Raw genomic sequence first — 26,343 nt, 5'->3', positions numbered from 1 at the left:
GCTCAGTGGGGAGCACAGGTGGTGCCTCCGCTGGTCATCTCAGTGAGGCAACCCATGGCATCTGGATCCGTCCCGTGGCAACCTGCTGGCAGGCCTTCGACATTGAACTTTGCCTCAAGGTGCACCTAGCTTGGTACAAGTGCCATAGTGATGTCATCACCACTATATGAATGTACATCTATATGAATATACATCACACTCCATATCACATGTATTTCACATTTTCATAAACAGTACAACTCGAGTATGAACTGAAGTTGGCCCCCATTCCTCTACCAAATCACGTTTCCATGTTTTTAGACATCACGAGTTGGCCAGAAACCCAAATCTTTGAGGCTGATTTTCCTTTACCGACTGGCTCTCATTATCCAACTTAGAATTCTGCTCAAGCTTAAAATATCAACAAGCATCTCAATCGAAAATGTTCCCAGCAGAACCAACCCTTAATTAAGCAAAATTTTATTGCGTCAGTAAAGCAGTCCTGGCACTTTTATGTGCAAGCGTTTCTGAGTGAGTCTTTATCAGAAAACCTGGTCAGCTTATTTTGGTTATTTGGGTAAACTCTGAAAATAATATACAACTGGAGTTGTTTTTTAACTCTAATTCATCAAAAAATCGGGTCAGCTCGGCCGTAGCAGTCGAAAACAAGTGTTCTTGCACAACAAAGTAGCCGGTCAACACAGCCAGTTGCGATTTGATTCACTGATCAGTTCCTTCTTGGACAATACAACTCAACATATTTGTCAATAACACTGTGGCTTTAAAATAATATATATATAAAATCGGTGATGATTCATCAAATGACCCTCCCACGATGTATTTCCTAGTGTGGTGCACGTGAAAGTCATGGTAGCTGCAAGGAGCCCATAAATTAGTCATATACAACTTAAAGTAATTGGAAATACTTTATTTTCGTTACATAAAAGCCAATGCTTGTTGCATGAACATGAACATCCATTTTACTCGGTCAGTGAATTATTACATTTCTAATTGTCATGGCAGTTCTTGAGCTCCTTTACTTCGTGAGTTAGGCGAGGAGAGACTCTGCAGACAGCAGAGCGAGGGTCGCGATGGGCAGTGTCAGGAGCAGGTGCAGCCAGGTCCCGTGGGGGTGCACGCTCGGGGCTGCCCCCTTATCTCCGGACTTCGTTGTGGGTTTCGTGGTAGGTCTCATGGTGGGTTTCGTGGTAGGTCTCATGGTGGGTTTCGTGGTAGGTGTCGTGGGGTTGCAGGGGGGCGCTTCGGGGTCCGCAGGGATCTCGGGGATTCTCTGCCCGGGGAAGGACTGGAACCCATTCTGTGAAGGTGTGGAGATCGTGTTGAGAGTGAAAGATCATACGGATAAGATGGAAGAGGAATTTAAGGGGAACAGATAGTCAAACATAGGTACAATTATTACTTCAATACTCTGAGTTCTGCTTGAGTTATGACTAAGTGTTGTGGCATCAACAGCATTGGCTAGATGAACCCTTGACATTAACTTGAGAAATACATGTGTGTAATGGGCATCTGTGTGTGTGTGTAATCCAAAAGTCTTAAAGCTTCAATACTCTTTACAAACCTTGACTTAAAGATTTCGTGACTTCTGGAATTCATATTATTTGGGTCTTTCGGTAAAGTCACGTAGACAGATTCAAAGAAAATAACAAAATAACAAAAATTTAAAAAAGAACAGATGGCTGAATGGGACACTGTCTACAAGAAATCCACCCATATGGGTGCCTACCTTCCCAGAATAATTTCCTCATCAAAACTCTACACCATAGAGCTCGATGTATTTCTAACCAGTGAACTGGAACACGTACACCAAGCTCTCAAGATGAATGGATAATCAGACTACACAATCTGTAAAGCTATCACCCCAACCAGTGGGAAAGAGCCATCTGAGGATCCAATCAAAACAATCACCTTGCCATACATAGCAGGGGTCACAATTTTTTTTTCAAAATCATGAACAAACACAAGATCCAGGCTCGATTTAACACAGTACATAAAATTCGTGATCTGATCCCATCTGTGTAGGATGCGATCCTTGACATGCAATACCCCGGCATCTCCAAACTAAGCTGTCTGTGGCAGTAGTTACATTTGGAGAAACTAAGCGACATGTCTCGGACCGTGTTCGTAGACATAAGGCAGATCTGAAACACGGTAGGACCAATACCTCGGCCGTGGCTGATCATTGTTTACATGCGGTGGGCTGACACGAAATTGATTTCTCCAAGACGAATGTACTTTGCAAACCCACTGGCTATCAAAAAAGATTAGTTCATGAATCCATCCATATATATATAGACACAAACACAGTTTCAACCGACAAGATAGGTACAAACTGAGCAATCATTGGAAGGACGTTATTAACCAGTTTAAGTCATAACTTGCTGTGATGTTCCCAACCTACCACCTTCCGATGTTAGTTGTTATTTTCGGCCCTCTGATTAATTACATTAACAGATTAAATTTCTCACTAATGTAGCTATCTCACGCGCCATCCTCGAGGCTGCTGCTTCATGATCTGCCATTAACATGCTAATCTCTCACATTAACATGCTAATCTCTCACATTAACATAGTCACTTTGGTGCACTCACCGTTAAGGATGCTCGGCAATCTTGCATTGACATGCTAATTCTTGCCTGCAGCCCTTTCATTGGTGGAAAGACCACCACCGCCTTTTCTTGAACCTATCTACGTGACTTTACCTAAAGACCCAAAGAATACTCTTTAGACAATTGTAAATTCACCCCGCAAAGTCAAACCAAGCTAGAAATAGCTCTCTTTGCCTGCAATTTAGGGTTGGCATCGACTACCCAAATGTCATCCTTCAACCGATGTTGCCGTCAAACTTATTGTCATTTGGTAAAAAAATATTTTGCCGGCCCCCCCACTCCGCGCTCTTCTCACCGTGTCCGCGTGCACCGCGTACTGCTCGGCCATGCGCGCCGCCATTTCCACGGTGCGGATAGTCTGCTCTGTCCAGTTCACTTTGTCGTAGACAAAGAAGATCGGCTTCCACTTGTCCTCCACAGGGGTTATGATCAGGTGTGGGTAGCTACTGTGAGGCGGACAATATAACGTACAGTAAAACCTCAAGAAGCCCGACTCAGGAAGGTCAGTATTTCGAGTCAGGAATACCGAGATAAATACACACGTAAATAAAAATAAAACACAAAGAACTCCAACCAGAACATTGCAAGAGCCCTCCATATAGAATATCGGAACCCCATTCGATGTAGTGCTCTTGCCAATAATACCTGGTAATCCAAAGCAGCAATTATTCAACCAGAGTGACTCGTTTAACAAGCTTATGAAACACAAAGGTCAAAACTGTCCAAGTTTGCTTCTTAAACAAATGCTGATATTAATCTGGAAAGCGAGTAGTTTGATAGACTAAAACATGTATGTATGTACTGTATATGAGGAGTCAGTCATCTCAGTCAGTCAACCAACGGCACCTGGGTGTGTCCCGTGACCTCCTGTCAGTGAGCCTTGGACACGTGGCCTCGGAGTGCACCTGGCCTGGCAAAAGCGCCATGGTGACATCACCACCATTTAGTGGTGAATGACAGCTGTTGTTTTTGTGGAGCCAATCACAGAATGGAGTTCTGATATATATTATCTTTGACTGGCAGTGATCAACAGCAATGAATAATGAGGAGATTGTGTTCTGGGCATAAAAGTTTGGTTCCAGGCTGTCCCAAAGAATGGTGACAATTGGTTCCAAGCGGTAGTGGTACATGAGGCATCGCAGAAACTTGTTCTGACGGTTGACAGGCCTGGCCGTCTTTGTGGGTGCACTCTTATTAGAATCATAATTTTTATCCTGGAGGAATCCGATGAGCTAGCTCTTTTTCACAGATGTCCAGTCGGGGCAGATCAGCAAGTTACAGCAACACAAAAAACGATAGGAATGCAAAATAGGACAAATGTAAGCATTTCGATTTAAAGCTTTCGTGACTGCAGGGATTCATCTTCTTGGTTCTTTCGGTAAAGTCACGTAGAAGGGAAGTAATAAAATAATAAAAATAAAACATAATAAAACAATTCTCACGACGTTTCGGCCACAACGCAAGCAGCCGTCATCAGGCGACGAATGAAGCACCTCCAAGCTTGGAGCGTATATTTAAGCTGGGTTAGACGGGGGGAGGTGGGAAGAAGAGCGCCTAAATAAAATAATTTGCATATCAAGAGGAATTCAGCATATGGAAAATGCGTAGGAGGTGGGCGGGGGGGGTTCCAAATCAATACTATGCCCGTGCATTATGCAGGATTAGCAGCATCAAAGGGGGGGGGGGGAGGGGGGTAGCATTAACAAAGGAAAGGAATGTTAATAGTATGTAGCTGCAGTTACTAAACAACCACGTAAAAAACTAAAGTAAAAAACTGCATAACAAACTAAAGTATAAACTACATAGCATCATCAGTATACTTACTATACTCTACAATAAGCTGAGTTACTAACAGTAAGTAATACATAAAACATTCTACGTTGTAAAAAATTATATAATATGCTTCCATCTAAACTTTATTCTCTTACATCACACGCCTCTATACCGTACTATATACTGCCATAGGCCAACCCAACATTAAATTACATACTGTATTGCTATAAACCACTCTATACCTTATACATTTTAATATAACACTATGTATTATTCTACCCACCCTAATGTGTATCGAAATGGTTTATTACGTCCTTCCAGTGATTGCTAAGCCAGAATCCATCTTCTCGGTTAAAATTGTCTCTGTGTTTGTATATGTAGATCGCCTCATGAACGAATCTCTCATGATAGCCAGATGGCTTGCAGAGAACCTCTGTCTTAGAGAAGTCAATGTCATGTGAGCCCACTGAGTTGTAACAGTGATCTGCCACGGCTGAGGTGTTTGTCCTACCGTGTTTCAGGTCAGCTTTATGTTCACGGATGCGGTCTGCGACATGTCGTTTGGTTTCCCCAATGTAACTGCTACCACAGAGGCAACTTAGTTTGTAGACACCATAGAGCCCAATGCATCTCCGACCATGAACACATTTCCAGTGAACTCAAACACGTACGCCAAGCTCTTAAGGCTAATGGTTACTCCGACTACACAATCCGCAAAGCCATCACTCCAACCATCAAGAAGGATCCGGTTGAGGAGCCTTTCAAGACCATCACCTTACCCTACATTGCTGGGGTCACAAAAAAGATCTCCAAAATCCTGATTAAACACAAGATCCAGGTCCGATTCAACACAGTACATAAAATCCGTGATCTGGTACCGTCTGTAAAAGATGTGGTTCCAGACATACAGTACCCTGGTGTCTACAAACTAAGTTGCCTCTGTGGTAGCAGTTACATTGGGGAAACCAAACGACATGTCTCAGACCGCATCCGTGAACATAAAGCTGACCTGAAACACGGTAGGACAAACACCTCAGCCGTGGCAGATCACTGTTACAACTCAGTGGGCTCACATGACATTGACTTCTCTAAGACAGAGGTTCTCTGTAAGCCATCTGGCTATCATGAGAGATTCGTTCATGAGGCGATCCACATATACAAACACAGAGACAATTTTAACCGAGAAGATGGATTCTGGCTTAGCAATCACTGGAAGGACGTAATAAACCATTTCGATACACATTAGGGTGGGTAGAATAATACATAGTGTTATATTAAAATGTATAAGGTATAGAGTGGTTTATAGCAATACAGTATGTAATTTAATGTTGGGTTGGCCTATGGCAGTATATAGTACGGTATAGACGCGTGTGATGTAAGAGAATAAAGTTTAGATGGAAGCATATTATATAAATTTTTTACAACGTAGAATGTTTTATGTATTACTTACTGTTAGTAACTCAGCTTATTGTAGAGTATAGTAAGTATACTGATGATGCTATGTAGTTTATACTTTAGTTTGTTACGCAGTTTTTTACTTTAGTTTTTTACGTGGTTGTTTAGTAACTGCAGCTACATACTATTAACATTCCTTTCCTTTGTTAATGCTACCCCCCTCCCCCCCCCTTTGATGCTGCTAATCCTGCATAATGCACGGGCATAGTATTGATTTGGAACCCCCCCCCGCCCACCTCCTACGCATTTTCCATATGCTGAATTCCTCTTGATATGCAAATTATTTTATTTAGGCGCTCTTCTTCCCACCTCCCCCCCGTCTAACCCAGCTTAAATATACGCTCCAAGCTTGGAGGTCCTTCATTCGTCGCCTGATGACGGCTGCTTGCGTTGTGGCCGAAACGTCGTGAGAATTGTTTTATTATGTTTTATTTTTATTATTTTATTACTTCCCTTCTACGTGACTTTACCGAAAGAACCAAGAAGATGAATCCCTGCAGTCACGAAAGCTTTAAATCGAAATTTAACCGCCTCTACGGGGAGGGTTTCCACATAACTTTGAGATCCTTCAACAAGCTCCGGGATAAGAAGGCTCAGCTAATCGAGTCTCTCACCTTTCTGAAGAGATGCCGCGACTCTAAGGTAATACCAACCGCATTTACACTAACATCTGCTGCTGTAACTTCTTCTAATGCGAAACAAATTCTGTCTAGAACTAGCTTAGCTCTTATCTCAGAGAAAATCAGACTTACGCGGACCGAACTAGATCAGTTAGACAAGACACTCTACAAATCACACTTATCTTTGAGTGCAACAATGTCCACATCGGATTGGGAACATGTGGAAAAAATGACTGCCTCTTCAGCTGCCGCTATGTCGACTAAATGTAAGGACAACTTGATTTCCAAATTCAACCGCCTCTCAAACAAGAAACCGGACCCACACATTGAAAAGCTAGATGTTAACAAAGTCGTAATTAATCGCAGTAACAGTCCTATTTCTGAAGGTTTGAAATCCGTTTTAGCTAAAGGACTAAACTTTGCAGTCACACCTAGACACATACCAGTTAATGATATAATTGCTCGAGTAGATGTAGCTCTCAAGGGCTTGAGTCACATCGCTGCAGACGTAGCAAGATCTGAAATCTCTGTAACCCTCAAAAACGCTAAGATGCCAGCTAGCAACATCAGCAAAGATGAGCGTTTTGAATTAGCTCAATTAAAAAAGAGGGATGACATTGTCATCCTCTCAGCCGACAAAGGCAATGCCACTGTCATCATGGACAAAATAGAATACAACAACAAAATTCAAGAACTACTCAACGATGGCAGCTATACAAAAATAAAAAGAGACCCCACCAACAGCCTCGTCTCCAAAACCAACAACATCATTTCTGCTTCAACCGCATTAATTGATCAGACCAAACAGTTCTCGTTGAAACCTTCGGCAGCCAGGCCACCAAGATTGTACGGCTTGCCAAAGATACATAAAGAAGATACACCTCTTCGTCCCATTGTCTCTACTATCAACTCCCCCACTTACAAACTGGCTCGTTTTTTGTCCGAAATCCTACGGCCTTTCACTGGAAAAACCACCTCTGCAGTACTAAACTCTACTGACCTGGTATCGACAATCAAGGGGATTGCCCTGTCCCCAGACGACCTGCTTGTCAGTTTTGATGTGGTTTCCTTGTTCACCAAGGTGCCTGTGCCTGACACCATCGCAATCATTGAAGACTTGGTTCATCAAGGACTGAATGCTGGGGTACCCCCCCTGGTGAGACACTGCTTAACCAATACATACTTCACCTGGAATGGAACCTTCTACAAGCAAATTGAGGGCACCCCAATGGGCTCCCCCCTATCTCCGGTTGTAGCCAACATCTTCATGGAGAAATTTGAGACGGACGCCATCCAGACTGCCACTCTACGCCCGACCTTATGGAAGAGGTACGTAGACGACACTTTTGTCATCTGGCCACATGGCCGGCCTGCTCTAGACCAATTTCTCGACCACATCAATTCCATACACCCAGCCATCAGATTCACCATGGAAGTCGAAAATGATGGCAAGCTACCCTTTTTGGATGTCCTAATCAAAAGGAGACCTGATGGTTCAATGAGCCACTCTGTCTACAGGAAAGCCACCCACACGGATGCTTATCTAAAACCGGATTCCCACCACCATCCATCCCAGAAAAATTCCCTCATCAAGACTCTATATCATAGAGCCCAATGCATCTCCGACCATGAACACATTTCCAGTGAACTCAAACACGTACGCCAAGCTCTTAAGGCTAATGGTTACTCCGACTACACAATCCGCAAAGCCATCACTCCAACCATCAAGAAGGATCCGGTTGAGGAGCCTTTCAAGACCATCACCTTACCCTACATTGCTGGGGTCACAAAAAAGATCTCCAAAATCCTGATTAAACACAAGATCCAGGTCCGATTCAACACAGTACATAAAATCCGTGATCTGGTACCGTCTGTAAAAGATGTGGTTCCAGACATACAGTACCCTGGTGTCTACAAACTAAGTTGCCTCTGTGGTAGCAGTTACATTGGGGAAACCAAACGACATGTCTCAGACCGCATCCGTGAACATAAAGCTGACCTGCAACACGGTAGGACAAACACCTCAGCCGTGGCAGATCACTGTTACAACTCAGTGGGCTCACATGACATTGACTTCTCCAAGACAGAGGTTCTCTGCAAGCCATCTGGCTATCATGAGAGATTCGTTCATGAGGTGATCCACATATACAAACACAGAGACAATTTTAACCGAGAAGATGGATTCTGGCTTAGCAATCACTGGAAGGACGTAATAAACCATTTCGATACACATTAGGGTGGGTAGAATAATACATAGTGTTATATTAAAATGTATAAGGTATAGAGTGGTTTATAGCAATACAGTATGTAATTTAATGTTGGGTTGGCCTATGGCAGTATATAGTACGGTATAGACGCGTGTGATGTAAGAGAATAAAGTTTAGATGGAAGCATATTATATAATTTTTTACAACGTAGAATGTTTTATGTATTACTTACTGTTAGTAACTCAGCTTATTGTAGAGTATAGTAAGTATACTGATGATGCTATGTAGTTTATACTTTAGTTTGTTACGCAGTTTTTTACTTTAGTTTTTTTACGTGGTTGTTTAGTAACTCTAGCTACATACTATTAACATTCCTTTCCTTTGTTAATGCTACCCCCCTCCCCCCCCTTTGATGCTGCTAATCCTGCATAATGGACGGGCATAGTATTGATTTGGAACCCCCCCCGCCCACCTCCTACGCATTTTCCATATGCTGAATTCCTCTTGATATGCAAATTATTTTATTTAGGCGCTCTTCTTCCCACCTCCCCCGGTCTAACCCAGCTTAAATATACGCTCCAAGCTTGGAGGTGCTTCATTCGTCGCCTGATGACGGCTGCTTGCGTTGTGGCCGAAACGTCGTGAGAATTGTTTTATTATGTTTTATTTTTATTATTTTATTACTTCCCTTCTACGTGACTTTACCGAAAGAACCAAGAAAATGTAAGCATGCCACGATAAATAAATATAAATAAAGTGTATTGGTACAAATTGCATGAGTGCATATTGGCGTGCGCGCGCGTGTGGTTGCATTTCTCACGGCATGACGATGTATCCGAAGGCGGGTGCCACCTGCGTCATGTCATAGATGCTGAGGCAGCGCGACACGTTCACCTTGGGGTAGTAGTGCAGGAAGCCGAGGCACATCTCCTCCTGGGTGCTGAGCCCACCCTGTGGGGAAAAATGGGTCGCTGAGAGGTCAAGACTCATTTCCTGCAGGGGTGATCGAACTTTTGCAAACTGTGCAGCTCCCAAGCTCTGGGCCACTTTGCCTTTGCTCATAAGACAATCATAATCGCGAGATATGTTTAAGTCTGTCTTGGAAAACTCACCTCTTTAAACTGGCTTTCATCCCCTCGTTCTGCCCATTTACCCTGGTTTTGTTTATTTCCTGCTTTCCTTACATGGCGCATTGGGATCAACGGATGAAATGCACCTTACAAATGTGAATTGTTATTTTTAGATGATGGGGTAGGGCCAGGGTTTTTCCCCACTACGGGACCACTCTTTCATGTTTACCAATCCTCTACGTCCAATTTAAAATTGCACGTGCCTAATGATTGCCAAGAACATCCAGCGAAGCACGTATATAGCTCGTATTTATATGTATGTAATGTGAGGATTAATCCGGGTCGTTGACGGATCACAACTCGTCACGATGATTGGCTCTGCCAGTCCTGGTCCATAGCCAATGGGGGGAAGCCTAGGGGCGTGGCCCTGACGTAATGGAAAGGTGACAGTTGTAAGTAGAAGATTGGTTCTGCTGGCTTTAGCCACAGCCATTGGGGAAACGAGTCAGGGGCGTGGTCCCGGGAGCCTACGGTGGAGTCTGGAAGATTCCATAGAGGCAAACCAGGATTGGTGGAAACGTACCACGTGACCCGGGTATTAAATAGGGATGGAGATGAACAACACATGGTCAGAACTGGAACGAACGAAGGGAAGAGGCCACATGAGAGCGGGGGTCCAGGCTGCCACGTGGCTGCGCGCGTCTCTCTCTTTCTATCCCTCTCACGCTTTCTGTCAGCAGCATGAAGGAGTGTTGTAATGAAAGACGAATAAAGACCAGATTCCAGAAGTCGCTTCAACGACCTTTATTACATGTGCATGTGCTATCCCTCATAACAAAAATAGCGATCGCCCAAATGTACGTAGAGATCTTGTGTGTTGATGTGCATACGTACGTTTGTGTCTCACACACACATACCATCTTTAAATGAGTACCCGGTGTAGTGTGTAACATTTAGCACTAGGGAGACAAAGGCGGCCGGGCGTGGTGATGGCCATCCACCCCCTGTGTATGCCGTTTCATTACCTTGAAGTGCTCCCTAATATAACTTTTCCTGACAGTCTGCAAGGGTTATATGGGGGATCTTCATCTTTGTATTTGTCTCATGATATGTAGAGCACTAAGTTGTAATTTAAGATATAGACCTTTGTGCCATGTGTAGTTTACCGTGGTTGTACTGGATCGTTCCTTGCTGTTGTAGAGGCACTCTGTAATAATGGAATCGCCCTAAAATTTGAACATGAGATAAACATTGGGCATACAACATAGGGTCAACCAATGGATCAACATAAAAGCAAAACTTGGTCATTTTCAAATATCTGTAACTGCTTTACAATATATTTTTGTTCAATTTACATACGTTTGTAATTGTCACACCTGACCCTATACCTATTATGTAAAAAAGAATTGTATTAAATCAAGTCGTGACCACCAATCAACCACAATTCATTCATTCGCTATACAGGAGCATTGATACCTTTTTATTCCTTGTTAAGCAAGTCAAACTCAGTTATATATAGCGCCATTCACGCCAGGCCTCACAGCACTTTATAACACGAGTAAACACCCTTATCATTAAAACTGCGAGGAAAACAACCCGACACAGACAGATGCGAAAGAGGAAATAAATGTGTTTTCAGATGAGCCCTAAAAACTTCGACTATCTAAGCGTCCCTAACTGGACTGCGCCCGACGACTGAAAGCTCTATAACCCATTGAACGCAGATTTGTCCTTGGTACACTCAGTTGGCCGGATTTGGTGGATCGAGCAGTAAACCTCGTTTAAAAGGGTTTTTCGTGGTCACACTAATGGCAGCTGGACCTTTGGCCAACATGACTTAGTATTTAAGTTTAAAATTCTCTAGCTGTCCAGTGGCTGCAGCTGGTCCCACTTGTGGATGATCATAATCGGCCCCAGCTACTCACGGGCATCACGGAAACGAGCTCCTTCAGGTAGCGCGTCTCCTGGAAGTTGAAGTCGTAGCCCATGTCGCGACCCAGGTCGCTGATCTGCTTGCCGTCCCTAGCCAAAGCGACAGTGAACACTGGGATCAGTATCTGTACAGTGTTCTCCTATAACGCGCAGTTTTCATAACGCAAAATGTTATAGGGAACACATTTGTTATAACGCGGATGCAAATTGGATAGAACAGGGGTTACGTTCATGGAAAATGTCGTGTTGGGCAAAACCTCGTTAGAAAAAGAATAGACCTCATGGGAAAAATAGGGTTGCGTTCCTGGGTCCGAAATGATCACCCCCTCCCTCTTTGTTTAACTAACTGTGTGTAGCCGAAACAGAATAAGAATGTTTGTTTTTCCTGATACGGGTTTTACTCATGTTATAGGTCGCGCGAGTAGGAATAAACGTTTGCAAAGCTGCCTCGGCGTAGTATCACACAAGGTGGGATGCTGCTGGATGCTTCTAGATGCTACCCACGTGCCTCAGTCTTTGTTCAGCCTGCATATGCATCTCACGTGTTATCATGGACTGTGCCTTACCCTTTATTACATATTATAACACAATTTTTCCATAACGCGGTGTTCTTCAGGAACGCAACTACTGCATTATAGGAAAACAGACTGTACTCCCCACCTATAAGGTAAAGCGGTTTAGAAGTAGAGTAGACTCGATTATCCGCGCTAATGATGGGGAGGGCGGCCACGGATAATAAAAAATCGTGGATATTCCGAAAATATCCATTTTCCACCAATCTCTATGCCAAAAAACTACTGATTGACCGATCGATGCGCGTGCCCAGTGATAACACTTTTGTACTCTCGAGCAGAAGACTCCGCTCACTAAGTGGACAGCAGAGCCACGCCAATCAAAATCAATCAAGCGCCGCCCACTCCTGTAAAGATATGCAACTACTGTACTGTAGCGGCGATCACGTGGATTTCGGATGAACCGGAGAACATTTTTTCGGTTTAAGCACGTGACTTGTAATAAACATGTCCAAGAATAACAATGTAGAACCGTTTCAGATTATTAATTTGGACTTAAGGGAAACTCCATGAGTTATTCATTCATGTCAAAATCTCAGGTGCGTGGTTAATTCGCAAATTGGATAAACCGCACGCGGATAATCGTGAGTCTACTGTACAAGAAAATCTTGTCCGACACGTGTTATCGACATCCAAACACGCGTTATCGAATGCGTGTTTGGATGTCGGATTCCTCCAGGATAAACAAACATTCTTATTCTCTTTCGGCTGCACACAGTTAGTTAAACAAAGAGGGAGGGAGTGATCATTTGGGACCCAGGAACGCAACCATATTTTTCCCACGAGGTCTATTATTTTTCTAACGCGGTTTTGCCCAACACGACATTTTCCATGAACGTAACCCCTCCGTCCGGCAAGGTCTGCTTGAGCGTTGACCAAATGCACGTGTATTATAAGAGAATGTGAGGCTGTGTTGAGAAGGTTCAGGTCCAAAGTGCAATGTGCAAACCATTGCAGCACTGCTTCCTGTATAATATGAATACCAAGAACTATTCTTTTTAACGGCTTACATACTTTATTCGATAAACGCTGAACAAGTTCTGCACATTTACAATGATGTGGCAATGCGGCATTACCCAAGCATTGAAAGAATCAGAATCTTTATTTATACAGTATTGGAGGAGTCCAATGATCTGTAAAGCTCTTTTTCACAGATGTCCAATAGAGGCTGGTCAAAACGTTACAACAACAAACAAAACAAAAGTATAGAAAAGGTATAGGAAAGGTAAACAAAAGTGAGAAAATAATGCACAGTAGATGAGGTCCCAACAAACTTGTGCAGATCCCATAAACGAGCGTCACACTCACCTGTAGTGCCGCACCTGGACGGCTCTGCCCAGCAGGTGAGCGTGCAGCATCGTAGCAAACACCTTCATCTCTCCACTCTGCGTCGCCTGTGTGAACATAACGCCCATTTTCTCTGTGGCCGTAGCACTCCTCTGGTCAGGCCCACTCTCAATAATGGACTTTATAAAAAAAAAGGTCCCATGTTTACTTTTACCGTGTCTGTAACTTGTAGTCTTGAGGTTTTGAGAGTGAGTTATGAAAACATTGCCGATAGTTTGATGGGGGACGGGTGATGTTGGCGAACGTGCTAAAGAATGTTTGTTCGTTTGGGAGGTAGGAATACGCTGAAAGGTCATATAATTGTGTGCTACACAGAGGTTAGTGCCTACAAACCACTCAAAATATCAGTTTAACACGTAGGCTTTCGCGACCAGTATTATTCATAATAAAGGTTTTTGGGTTAGTTCGCGTTGTTTATGAATGTGTCGCAACCCTCCACCACCCAAGACAGCCAATCAGTAAAAAAATGTGTCACGTTGACAAGAGACAAATAGTTCACTATTTTAGCCCACCAGTGTGTTGAAGAGTGAATCCATAACATTTACAATTTGAGTACGACGTTTCGCTGGAAATTACATCCAGCATCTTCGGGGGATTTGCCATAATAATGAAGCCATCCACCTGCTTCCGGTCTTAAATAGTGCATGATGATGTCATCATTGTTAAACCCCATCATGATTCGAGATCAAAGGCGGAGGTGGGGGTGTATGCAATTATGTAATAATAATTAGCTGATTACTGATCTAAGACCGGAAGCAGGTAAATGGCTTCACTATTTTGGCAAATCCCCCGAAGATGTTGTGAATTCACTCTTCAACACACTGGTGGGCTAAGATAGTGAACTATTTGTCTCTTGTCAACGTGACACATTTTTATACTGATTGGCCGTGTCCGGTGGTGGAGGGTTGCGACACATTTATAAATAATGCGATCTAACCCAAAAACCTTTATAATGCACTCAAAATATGCCCGATGTTAAGATGAAGACAGGGCACACTGAGTGTGATTTAGTTACGGGCAGTATGTAGTGTAGCTGCTTTAAGTCGGGAATACCGAGTGATCTTTTCCATAACCACTCAAAAGACATTTGCACAGAGAAGAGGCCATTGTGAGCAGATGGGGATTGGGGTGGAATGGATGTTTTGTGTTGTGAGAGATTCCTCACCTCTCTGCCGGGCGCCACACGCCTGGGTCGCGACATCGCTCCCTGGAGCGGCAGCGCGGCTCCGTCCGGGCCGACGGTGGCGAAGCCCTGAGTGGGGCAGATGCCGTAGTTCGTGTAGGAGGGGGCTCCGGGCGGTACGAAGTGCATGATCTGTACGTCGAGGCCGGTCTCCAGTACCCCCGCGTCGTATGCACGCAGCTCCGGTGTTATGTAGAAGCGGAGGCCGGAGCTGTCATTCACCCCTGGAGTTGGGGGTTCAAAGGTGCAGGCGCAGACTTTAAATGACAGTGCGGCATTTCCTTGCAGTTTGTCATCGGCAAACCTGAACTGAGGTCTTCTAGACTTTTCTCACTCTGTCTCTGCCACTCGATCCCATGAGTTGGCCTTTCTATTTCACGTAAACTTTGTCAAAGCATTTGCCTTCATGGACTCTCAAAAAATTGTCCCCCCTCTTCTCCCACGTGTCCATTTAGGACCGCACTCAATATCAATCTTTCTCTTTCGGGTGATTCATGCACTTTACTTTTCAAAGGCCTTTCTCAGTAGATATCTTTCTTCACTTCAAACTGCATTTGACCGTATTGGTGGTACACTGGTGCGCGGTGTAAAAAAAAGCAAATTTTTCAAAATTATTACTTATTTTCTAATGATTCGCAACCCCGGTCGCAAACCCTCGGGTGGTGTGTCAAAATCAGTTTTCGTGATGTCGAAGCAGTCAGAAGACGAATGCCAGTTAAAATTTTGATTCTAGACTATTTTATGAGGACCGTGTGTTATGCTGCACTAGTGTACCGTCAATACGTCCATTTAGTGCATACACTGATTGGTCTCTTGAGCATTTCCTCCTCAGTCTTTAATTTCCCAAATATCCCAATCTATCATTTACATCTACCACATCTTTTTGTAAGCGCCTTGTCTCAAATTACTCCACTCCATTTCTCTGTGCACTGTGTCCACTATAAAGTAGCCTTTATCTTTCCCCCCACCTCCTTTGCTTCACCTTCCTTCCACTCGACTTGCTGGATACGTGCAACTGTTACGGCCCCTACTCGGCGGTACATCAACAATCTCTCTACCATTACCAGTCCAACTCGCCGCATGCCATCTCGCAGATCGGAGTGCCACCACCTTGGCGTCGTTATCTTATTCATCCTCAGTCGTGGCACAATGTGGTACCCCACGTCCACGTCCCGCAACAGTTGGGGATTCCTGCTGCACGTCGCGTACATGGTCTTGCCCACACATATCTTGCCACTCTTGTACCTGTCTACGTCGCATTCTCGCTCTTTACGTTCTCAATCTTTGCCGTCTCTCTCTCTGTTCCTCCTTCTCCTTGTGCTCAATCCACACTTTTGCTCTTTTTCCCTTCTCGCCTCCCTTCACTGGAACAAACTTCCCCATCACATTAAGCAGTCACCTTCGAGTACTAGTTTTCCGCTCCTCATTCAAAATTCACTGATTTTTCGTATCTTACCCATGGCCCCTTAATCCACCCCTCATAACCACCACAGTTCCTATTCCCTCTTCGTATTCTCATTACATGGCTATCACTCATTCCCCACTCATTTATTCCATTCATCATTTACTGTCATAAATTTCGCTTTCACCGAATTCACGCATCATCACAGATTCTCCCCCATTGCTTCCTCTCTCATCTACTTTGTTAACCTCATCTCCACCATTACCATCATATGTCTCGTTATTAATTCTCTGTAAATCGCCTTGGCGAAGGCGCTATAAGATAGGATGCCCTGGCCGCATCTTCGTTTGTAAATCTGAGTTTCTTGATTTCTATTTTTTATTGACCTTTCCTGTGTCCATTTTTATAGGCCTTTAGCGATACTCTTCGGAAAAGAACGAGCAGGGCAATGGCCTGGAGTTTGCCATCAGCCGAAACTGGATTTGGAGCACGGATATTGCCAGATTGAGAAATTTCCAAGTTGAGTAACACAGTTAGGGTACAGGTGTTATTGGATAGTGGGTGTTCATATGGGATTAATTTATCCAGTAGTAGATCTCGAACCGGTGGTGGTAGTGGTGGCGATGAGTGAAGAGGTGGATAAATAGGGGAGTTAATGACCCATCAATCCATTGACTGGCATGGATTGTTCATCCTTCAATACGTGCACCGAATCGGATAGCAATCAATGTTTTTTTACGTCATATTTCGTGTGCTCATGCGATCCTTCCCCACCTAGAGGCTGCTAAATGAATCGCAACACCCTTCCCCCTCTGATTAGCGACACCATGCTAGAAGATGCGTCCCGTACTTGACACGAGCCCGGGGTTGTCGTAGTGCATCTCGATCAGGACCATCTTGGGGTCCCCTTGCGCTCCCAGCGAGTACCCGGCCTCGGGGGGGTAGTCAAACGTCTGTAGCACAGGCACACACACACATCACTGGTATAACAACATCCCACATAGCTTCACCACTACGTGTACTTAACTGATCCTGATTACGTCTTGACAGCAAACTCTAAATCTTAACTAAGCCTATATCTGGTGAGGTGTCCTAGGTGTTGCCAAACAATGGCAAAATGCCAAAAAGCATTAATTGTCTTCTGGGAGTCCCAAGACAACGGCAAAGGTCCACACGATTGCCAGGAGCATTGTTCGGTCGCTACCAGAAATGGGGAGACTGTATGGTCAGCACTGTGCTTGTTCAAGCCTCAGTCACGTCTGTCTCCTACGTGTGGATGCTGTGTTTAGGCAGACACTATTTATGGGGAAACACAAGCATGAGCTCGAAAATGAGCACAAGAGTTAGGGCAAAGAAAATAACTGATACCCGTACGTAGCCAACCGTGATAATTAGCCAACCGTGATGATCGAGGTGGAATGCGAATGAAAACAACATCATGGGACCTCCCTTGTCAGCCTCAAAATATGAGAATAAACTTTACCCTTTCTAGCAATGAAACAGGTGATAAGATGTTACAACAAACAGAAACCTTTTTGCAAGGAATCATGTCTGCATTAACTACACATACTTGTGGCGAACATGCAAGCAAACAAAACACACGTTCTGATAGTATATGCATTGTCTTTGAAACGGATTGGTCCACACCAGAGACAGCTTTTTTTAAAGCTTAGTCTCAAACAGTGTTAGACCAGAGGACTCCAGAAGACGAACAGCATAAAGACAATGCACTATACTCTTAGGTTTTTTCGGTAAAGTCACGTAGGTAAAAAATAAAATAAAAAGTTAATAGAAGTAATAATGGAAATAAAATAAAATAATAAATCACGACGTTTCGGAGGCAACACAAGTCTCCGTCATCAGGTGGGACCGTCACAGCTAAAATTACTGCATCAGTAATTGTGATGGTCCCACCTGATAACGGAGACTTGTGTTGCCTCCGAAACGTCGTGATTTATTATTTTATTTTACTTCCATCATTACTTTTATTAACTTTTAATTTTATTTTTTACCTATGTGACTTTACCGGAAAAAACCTAAGAGTATGAATCCTTGCAGTCACGAAAGCTTCAAATCTAGAAACAATGCACTATCATTATTTTGAGGGCTCTGGATGAAAACAAACTAACAAATCTTTGGCACAAGTGCTATTAAGCTGTGTTAACACTGTCCACTGGCGTTCAAACTGACTAGTCCAGGCTGAGAAACCAGACTGACCCAGCCAGCAAACTGGCTATCGTCCCAATTAGGCTATGCAGCAGGAAATATTGCATGATGGTGATGATTGATGTTATTTGTTTGTCGAGTTTTACTTGCTTAGCGTATTGTATCTGTTTGTTTTATTCTAGTATGCTGTATTTTTTTGTTATGTGTTGTCTATCTTGTTGTATTCATTATCTAAGGGAGACACCTACACTAACAACACCGCCAATAGCAAGCAGCCCACGGAAGTTTCCCCAAGGCAGCATTCGCTTATTCTTAGGTTTTGTCGGTAAAGTCATTTACTTGATACAGCTGTCGTGGCTGTGACGGTTCCACCTGAAGACGGAAGCTTGTGTTGCCTCCGAAACGTCGTGATTTTTATTTCTATTAATTTTAATGTTTTACCTACGTGACTTTACCGAAAAAACCTAAGAATATGAATCCTTGCAGTCACGAAAGCTTCAAATCCAGCATTCTCTTCTTCACCAGCCAGCAAAGGCCAATCACTGGGACTGCCCGCATGGCGGTAGGATGGCACCACAGGCTTCACTCGCCTGAAAACAGAGCCTGCCCTCCGAGTTGGCTGCCCGCACAATCTGCGAACACTGCTAAGCAGGTGTGGCTGTGGTTACACCATCGCATACACACATCTCTGTATCTAAATTAGCTCAGGGCTACGCTGAACCCCTCCTCTCTCCCTTGTGAAAAGAAATGCCGCTCCAAAACCAGAATCCACTTTCCTTCTATTTCCATTTCTTTTTCTTCTCTCTGCCCTTTCCCACGCCTGCGAGTTGGCAACACTTTATTACATAAACATGGAAGAGATGGGGATTCGTTTACTATATGCTGAATGCCTTCGGACAAGGCACGGTATGGCACCTCCTTAACGCCCACTACACAGAAGTGTCACAACATCTATTCGATCTACCGACCCTCGCCTCCACAGTGCTGGATTTACAGGCGGTATTTCACGCACTCAGACACAAGTACTTGGCACACATGCAACTGGCGATGCGTGCGTGCGGGGTTACCACGTACCCCGCCGCCAATGGCCCACGCGGCGAGCACGGAGCTGCAGGTGGAGAAGGAGTCGGGCATGTTGGGGTGGTAGCACTGGTGCGTGACTCCCACGTGGGACGCGTTCACGTTGTCCAGGCACACGTACACGAGAATGTGGTGCACGAACGCTTCGTTGCCGGCCTGGACGATGGGCTGCACCTGCACGCGCAGTGGAGGGGGTGCACGCGTGAAGAACGCATGGGTGGACGTGCAACACGCGGGACCAACTTTGACATTTGGTTTGGAACCATTGGGTCAACATTGGGCCAACGTTTGACGAACGTTGGGCCAACGTTGGTCCAATGTTGCATGTTAAAGGGGACGCAGCATTGACGTCACTCCCTACGAGCCAATCACCTTCAATGCACCCCCATATCATCAAATCTTCCAAGCCAAGCAGGGTTTTGAGCCTACTAAGCGTCTGATTGGGTGTGCGACTGCTTCGGAATACCAGCTGTTCACCAGCTCGCATCCATTTCCAGCCTACGTCACTCGGTTGTCATCGCTTAGAGCTTCACGAATTCCAGTTCAGATAATGCTCTATGGGTCGTGTCCTTTGTTTACCCAGTAATGTCCCGCTGACTCTTTTTTTCCAGGAGGGTCCTGCAGTTAGAGGTTTTTTTTTTGCAAGTCTATTCTTATATTGCTGCTCTAAGAGAGACATTTGGTCGTGAAAGCACCCCACCCCCGCACCCCGCTACCTACTGACCACCCCCCCTTACCCACCACTATTTCAGTATAAGTGTGTGTGGTTTTCCCCGCTGTGAACCTTGATGAGGTGATTTTTCTTGCTGAGCTTGGGCAGAGAGACGAGCTTGCACGCGTAGAATGTGGAGGCGGTCGGGATCGTGTACTAGAAGCGGACACGGCGAGGGAGAAACAAAACCACAACAGCTGCTGTTCAAACAATGCTTCGTCAAGCCCTCGTCTCTCCGTTTGCTTACATAATGTCATGATTTTTTACTATTAAACTATTTTGATTTAAAGCTTTCGTGACTGCAGGGATTCATATTCTTAGTTCTTTCGGTAAAGTCACATAGAAGGGAAATATTAAAATAATATAAATATAAAACAATAAAAATTCTCACGACTTTTCGACTGTAACACAAGCAGGTGTGAATTTCACACCTGATGATGACTGCTTGTGTTGCAGTCGAAACGTCGTGAGAATTTTTTTTGTTTTATATTTATTTTATTTTCCTTCTACGTGAATTTACCGAAAGAACCAAGAATATTAGACTATTGTTAATTTTACCAGGTAAAGCCCACTGAGCTGTAAAGCTCTTTTTTAAGAAGTGACCTGGCCACAAATGATAGCTCCACGGGAACGGTTTATCGCGTGGAAATTTATGGCAGGAAAATTGCTTTAAATGCACGTTTCTAAATGCGGAGGGAAGAACCGGAGGGCCCGGAGAAAATGCCACGCAACCACAGGGAGAGAGACACGCAAACTCCAAATATACAGCAGGCGTCAGGGTCAAGATCGAACCCACGACCTCCTGCATACTAGGCAAGGTAATTCACATCTAGCCACCGTGGCGCCTCATCCAGGAATAACGTTTGACTATCATTGAAACATAATTCATGGCCCGGCTTGAATGCTAGTTTCTCAGCGGGGTAAAAATGGACAAATTGGCAGAAAGTAGTGGTGTTTTGTTGACCTTTTTTCTAGTAAAAATCAGTTGAAGATGTCGCTTCGTCCGACAAGCTGGAAGCTCTACGTCCTACAAGGCATCAACAAGTGGCTGGGACCCAAGTGAAGGTCCGACCCTTCGTAGCTGTAACTCCTCCGTATGGTGTGGTTGGCTGAGTGGTCACCACCCGAGGCTGTATCTGGTAAAGGGGCAGTTACCCCTTTGTGTATTACGTGTTGATATGAACACATTCCTGCGGAGGGAGCTGGTAGGAACGTTGGGTTGCTCGGTCAATGGCCAGGGTCAACGGCGGCGTGGTGTATTCCGCAAATATTCCCGACTGTGAGGGCGGGCACAAGCCGGCGTGAGTAGATTAAACGTTGAGTTTTATAAGGGAACCACGGGGTGACCAACCCCTCCCCACCCAGCCCCACCCCTCCCACCCCCACCCAGCCCCACCCTCCCCACCCAGCCCCTCCCCACCCTCCCCACCCAGCCCCTCCCCACCCTCCCCTCCCCACCCAGCCCCTCCCCACCCTCCCCTCCCCACCCAGCCCCTCCCTCCCCACCCAGCCCCTCCCCACCCAGCCCCTCCCCACCCTCCCCTCCCCACCCAGCCCCTCCCTGCATGACAGACGGACGGACACAATAATCCCCTGTGGGCTGGTGAAACCAGTGGGTTCCTACCAGTGTTGCCTCTATAGGATAACGTCTGTGACTCAGTTGGACTCACTACATATGTATCATTTTAGTTACACCGTGCATAGGGTTTAGAGGACGACTGTCTCACGGTGACCGTATCAATAAAAAAAGATGTAAAGGTACAATACTCACGATTAGATTAGCATGCGTCTTGCTTTCATGTGCATGTCAGTTAGCAAGCAAGCCTGGTGGTGTTCAATAACAAACTACAGCAGTAGCGTTACTAGATTTCACGCTGTGTATTTTTCGGAAATATGTTTTCATTTGTAACAATGTTTTTTTTGGCACTCATGGTTAATTGTTGAAATCTTTTTTTATATATATAAAATTTTTAAAACATTTCTGCTTGTTTATCTGTTGATGTTAGGTTCCCTTGTGGCCGACCGGTCCCTATGCGTCCCATAATGCTGCTCCCCCCCCCATAGTTGAGCCCCTAATCTCTAGCCCGAATAGTGAGGGAGGAGGGACATTGACAAACATCTCTTCTGCATTGAATGATACCGATCACTGACACTTATGGCCTCGACACCCATGACACTTATCCTCAACGGTCTATGTAGTAGGCTGCTGTGGGGGATATTTGCCCGTGCGTGATTTGGGGCTCACACACCTTGTCAAATGTCAGGTCAATGAAGCTGTGTTCTTGAGGCAGGGGCTGCTCGGTGGGAAATCCGTTGCTCAGAAGCTGGACGCTCTTGGAGCCCCGCGTGACCACGCCGTGGTACAGGATCTGAGTCTCGCTCTTTGGGTCATCGGTGCTGTAGGCCCAGATCATGCGCACCGTGTCCTCCTGCCGGACAGAGACACAGGTGAGGGGGGGGTGTGATGGCGCACGCCGTTTATCAAATAATAATCAATAATAATTGTAACTTGAGGCGCGTTGCACGGTATCCGCTCGCTCTCGTAGAGAAAGAATGACTTGCGGGCGAGAGGTACCCACAGGTATGTGGAAGGAAACTGGAGAACCCGCAAAAAGCCCACGCGTGCGAGGAGGGGTCCACTCTATCCCATTCCGATGGAGCAGGTGAGGTCCACATTGTGTGCTCCACCGCAGTGGTTCTTAACCTGGGGTGCATCCACCCGCTGGGGGTGCGAGATGCCCTTTCTGAGAACCAAAGGGGTGCAGGCTGCAGTAGAGATTAAGAACCACTGCTCTTCTGCCTTCTGGCGAGCCAAGGGTGTTGGCACATCCTCGATGCTCACGGTAAGGGAACTTCGCAGCATTTGTGCGGTGATCCAACAACCCTCGCTGCCTTCACAACGCTGGGTTACAGGCAGCCACGCGCAGCAGCATAGCCGCTACCACGCCGTGTGTTCTCAATTACAAGTTGCTTGTTATGACGATAGAATGGATGCCAGTTATGTGCACACGTCAAGCCCCATCAAAATTGAACTGCATTGCTCACACGAAGGACAAACATGTGCGCGACCCTTTACGATAACTACATTTGATTGGAAGTAAGCTGAACGTGGCGGATGCCACACATTAAGAGACAGCTTCAATTAAGAAAATTACCCGAAGAAATAAATGTGTAAATCACAGCACCAGTGGCTGTTAGGGAGAAAACCTTGGTTTGCTAAAAAGCACGTTTTTTCTAAGAGTGCATGCGTATCTATGTGTATGTGTATCTATGTATGCATCTGTGTACACGTCTGTGTGTACACGTGTGTGTGTGTGAGTACAAGTGTGTGTATGTGTGTGGGAGCGGTGGTGTAGCGGTTAGCGCTACGCTGCGCTCTGAACCCGGCAACCCGCTCAACACGGCCAACACCCAGTGACGATTATCTGAACCGGTCCTGGGCCTCCACTAGATCGACTCAGCCTCAAATGAGTACCTGGTGCGGTGTGTAAACATCGCCACTGGGGAGACAAAGGCGGCCGGGGGTGGTGTTGCCCACCCACTCCTTTGTGTGCTATGCCGGCCTTCATAGGTGCTCGCTAACAGCACTTGCCCCAACAGTCAGTTAAGGCTATACGGGGGATCTGTCGTTTGTATATCTGTGTCGTTGTGTACACTGACTCTATGTGTATGCGTGTGTACATGTGTACACGCGTGTTTGTGTCTACACGTGTGGGTACAAGTGTATGTGTACACGTGTGTGTGTGTACAAGTGTGTGTGTATACCCGTGCGTGTGCAGACGTGCGTGTATGCACACCGTGTGTGTACACGTGTGTGTGCACGTGTGTGTGTACACGTGCGTGTGTGTGTATACACGTGCGTGTGTGTGTGTGCAACACGCACGGTGATGTCCCTGTCATTGGCGTCGCACGTGCGGAGCGCGCGCACCACGCGCATGACCGTGTGGGTGCCGTTCTCGCTGAGCCGCACGAGTTTGTAGTCCTGGCTCGCGTCCCGCACCAGGCTCCGCTCCCCCTCGATGTGTCCGTCCTGACCGCACAGCAGCAGCCCAGGGGGGGTGGGGGTAGGGTAGTAGGGACACACGGCGCATTGTTTGTCAGAAGACAAGACTACTCTCAAATCATTGAGATTACACCCCGATCTGGGAGAAAAACGCTCAATCGTCCTCGATCTGCAACTGATGCTTTTTGGTTTACGACTGCACATGTCTGTTAATGAAGATTTAAAGTTTGAGTGACGAGTCATGTATACATGGAATCGCGTGTGGAAGAATGTAAAGTTTTCCGATTAATGTGCAAATTATGATTGTTGCCGAGGATAATTGAACATGAACGATACCGAGCCACTTTGGTTTGAGAGGGGTGTGCGTTATTTTGATGTGTGGTCCGTGTAATGTGTATGTGATGTGTGTGATTTGCGTGAGTGTGATGGATGCGTGTGTGTGAGGTGTGGGGCGTGTGACGTGACATGGGAAGCGGTGACCCAGCGGTTAACGCACTCCGCTATGAACACAACGACCTCAGTTAATTTCCCAACCACGGCTAACATCAGTGGCGAGGGATATCAGAACCACTCAAAGGCGTCCCTTCCCCTCCACTAACCCGCGGTGATCAACGCGGGGGAGGCCTTCATCCAGCAGTGGATTATTATTGTCATGCTCTCCTGCTGCGTTCAAACGAACAGGCCTGCTCAACATTTACACTATGAGATCTCTTTTACCAGTGGCAAAATATAATGGTAGGTTTTTACCCTTATAACTGGTACAAAACTGACACCTTTATTCAAGGCATCATGTTTGCAATGACCACAACACAAGTAGTCAATAAAGCAAACAAAAAGAAGCAACTCTGATAAGGATAATAATATGCACTGTCCTTGAAGTTGATTGGCCCACACCCGAGACGGCTTTCTTTAGAGCCTAGTCCCCATTGGTGTAGGGCCAGATGACACCAGAAGGCGTACAACTTCAAGGACAGTGCATATTATTATCCTTATCAGAGTTGCTTCTTTTTGTTTGCTTTATTGACTACTTGTGCTGTGGTCATTGCAAACATGATGCCTTGAATAAAGGTGTCAGTTTTGTACCAGTTAAAAGGGTAAAAACCTACCATTAGGCCTGCTCAATGCAATGCCACATTTACACGGCCCTGTATTTTGTCGAATAGATGTTTTCGAAAACAGTTCAAGATAGGTGCATACATGTGGGAGGTGGTGAATGCAGAGAAAAAAGTATTGAAGCTGTTGTCATCATTATTGGAAACCTAGCGATATATATGTACATTTAACGAAATTATGAAAGTGGGTACAGCAACAACGATGGGGATTATCGGGAATGACAAATCACAAGGATCATCTCTTCCACCGTTACGGTCACCACTGTCGCCAGCACCATTGCCATGATCATCATCATCACCAAGACCATAGCCTGCCATCAACATCACTCTCATCATGACTATCACCATTGTAAACTCGTGCGTAAATATACCAAGATTGAGACCAATTGCTGAACAACTAAGACACGCGGCGTTATGGGTGGCACCGGTGACAGTCATTGTGATGAACATCACGATTAATGGTGAAAGCGATGGTCGTCATGGTGAATGTGATTGTGTTCTAAAAAGAACCGTGACCAGGAATCGAGCCCAGATATTTCCTCGTGAGGACCGCGCCGCCTGCCACTCACCACGAGGTGGGTAGCGGCTGCGCTGTCCACCCACCCGACCACCACGTCAGAGCCGGCCATCATCCCCGTGGAGCTCAGCCCCAGGCCGACCCAGCCTCGGGTGCGAACCCGAGCCTCCAGGACGATCTGGTCGCTGTCGAACGCCCACGAGACGTGGAATTTGTCCGGAGATAATTCGGTGCTGAACGTGAGGTCGGCGTCAGGATCCAGGGCACAGGACACCCCCACGGCCATCATCACCACCACCATCACCACCGTCGTCATCCTCGCTGGCAGGTCTTGGCGAGGCATAACTGCTTGTGACTGAATTTGTCAGATAATCGATGAAAAATCGACTGTGATGATTGAAAAAAAAACCAATACTTTGACGACACCTAAATATTAAGTTTTTTTTTATGTTTACAGATGTTGTTTCTTCGATTAAATTATACTTAGTAAGTATGCCTTAAAATAAGCGGAAATTCTCGGCTGCTGATGTTGATCTTGCTTGGACGAACGTGCACCTGCGCTGCCTCTGTGTGTGGAATATACC

General features: G+C 45.5%; 1 protein-coding gene across 2 annotated transcripts; it reads right to left on the bottom strand.

The window, feature by feature from the left end:
- Positions 1–892: 892 nt before the first annotated feature.
- Positions 893–26,343, bottom strand: LOC144731514 (DBH-like monooxygenase protein 1 homolog). Of its 2 annotated transcripts, XM_078612626.1 has the most exons (13): positions 25,812–26,342; positions 24,011–24,157; positions 22,377–22,556; positions 20,200–20,283; positions 19,410–19,589; positions 17,020–17,122; positions 14,750–14,991; positions 13,546–13,631; positions 11,659–11,755; positions 10,900–10,959; positions 9,484–9,614; positions 2,904–3,054; positions 893–1,297 (listed from the first exon to the last, which is right to left on the bottom strand). In XM_078612626.1, the coding sequence occupies exons 1-13, from the start codon at positions 26,100–26,102 to the stop codon at positions 1,028–1,030; spliced, it is 2,022 nt and encodes a 673-aa protein (XP_078468752.1). In that variant the 5' UTR covers positions 26,103–26,342; the 3' UTR covers positions 893–1,027. The 2 variants fall into 2 exon arrangements, with proteins under 2 accessions (XP_078468752.1, XP_078468762.1); XM_078612636.1 differs by lacking the exon at positions 2,904–3,054 and having other exon boundaries at positions 25,812–26,343.

Source organism: Lampetra planeri, chromosome 2, assembly GCF_965212315.1.
Source record: "Lampetra planeri chromosome 2, kcLamPlan1.2.h2, whole genome shotgun sequence".
In the NCBI taxonomy this organism is placed as follows: Eukaryota; Metazoa; Chordata; class Hyperoartia; order Petromyzontiformes; family Petromyzontidae; genus Lampetra; species Lampetra planeri.
The sequence above is the reverse complement of the archived record's forward strand: the minus strand, read 5'-3'. Positions and strand labels throughout refer to the sequence as shown.

What these genes read in the sequence shown, in the direction of transcription:
- LOC144731514 (XM_078612626.1), bottom strand. Translation starts at nt 26,102, where the DNA reads ATGCCTCGCCAAGACCTGCCAGCGAGGATGACGACGGTGGTGATGGTG. An exon ending in CAGCCGCTACCCACCTCGTG is followed by an intron (nt 24,158 to 25,811) that starts GTGAGTGGCAGG and finishes CTGTGCGGTCAG; the next exon opens with GACGGACACATCGAGGGGGA. An exon ending in AACGATCCAGTACAACCACG is followed by an intron (nt 9,615 to 10,899) that starts GTAAACTACACA and finishes TTTTCCCCACAG; the next exon opens with GGTGGGCTCAGCACCCAGGA.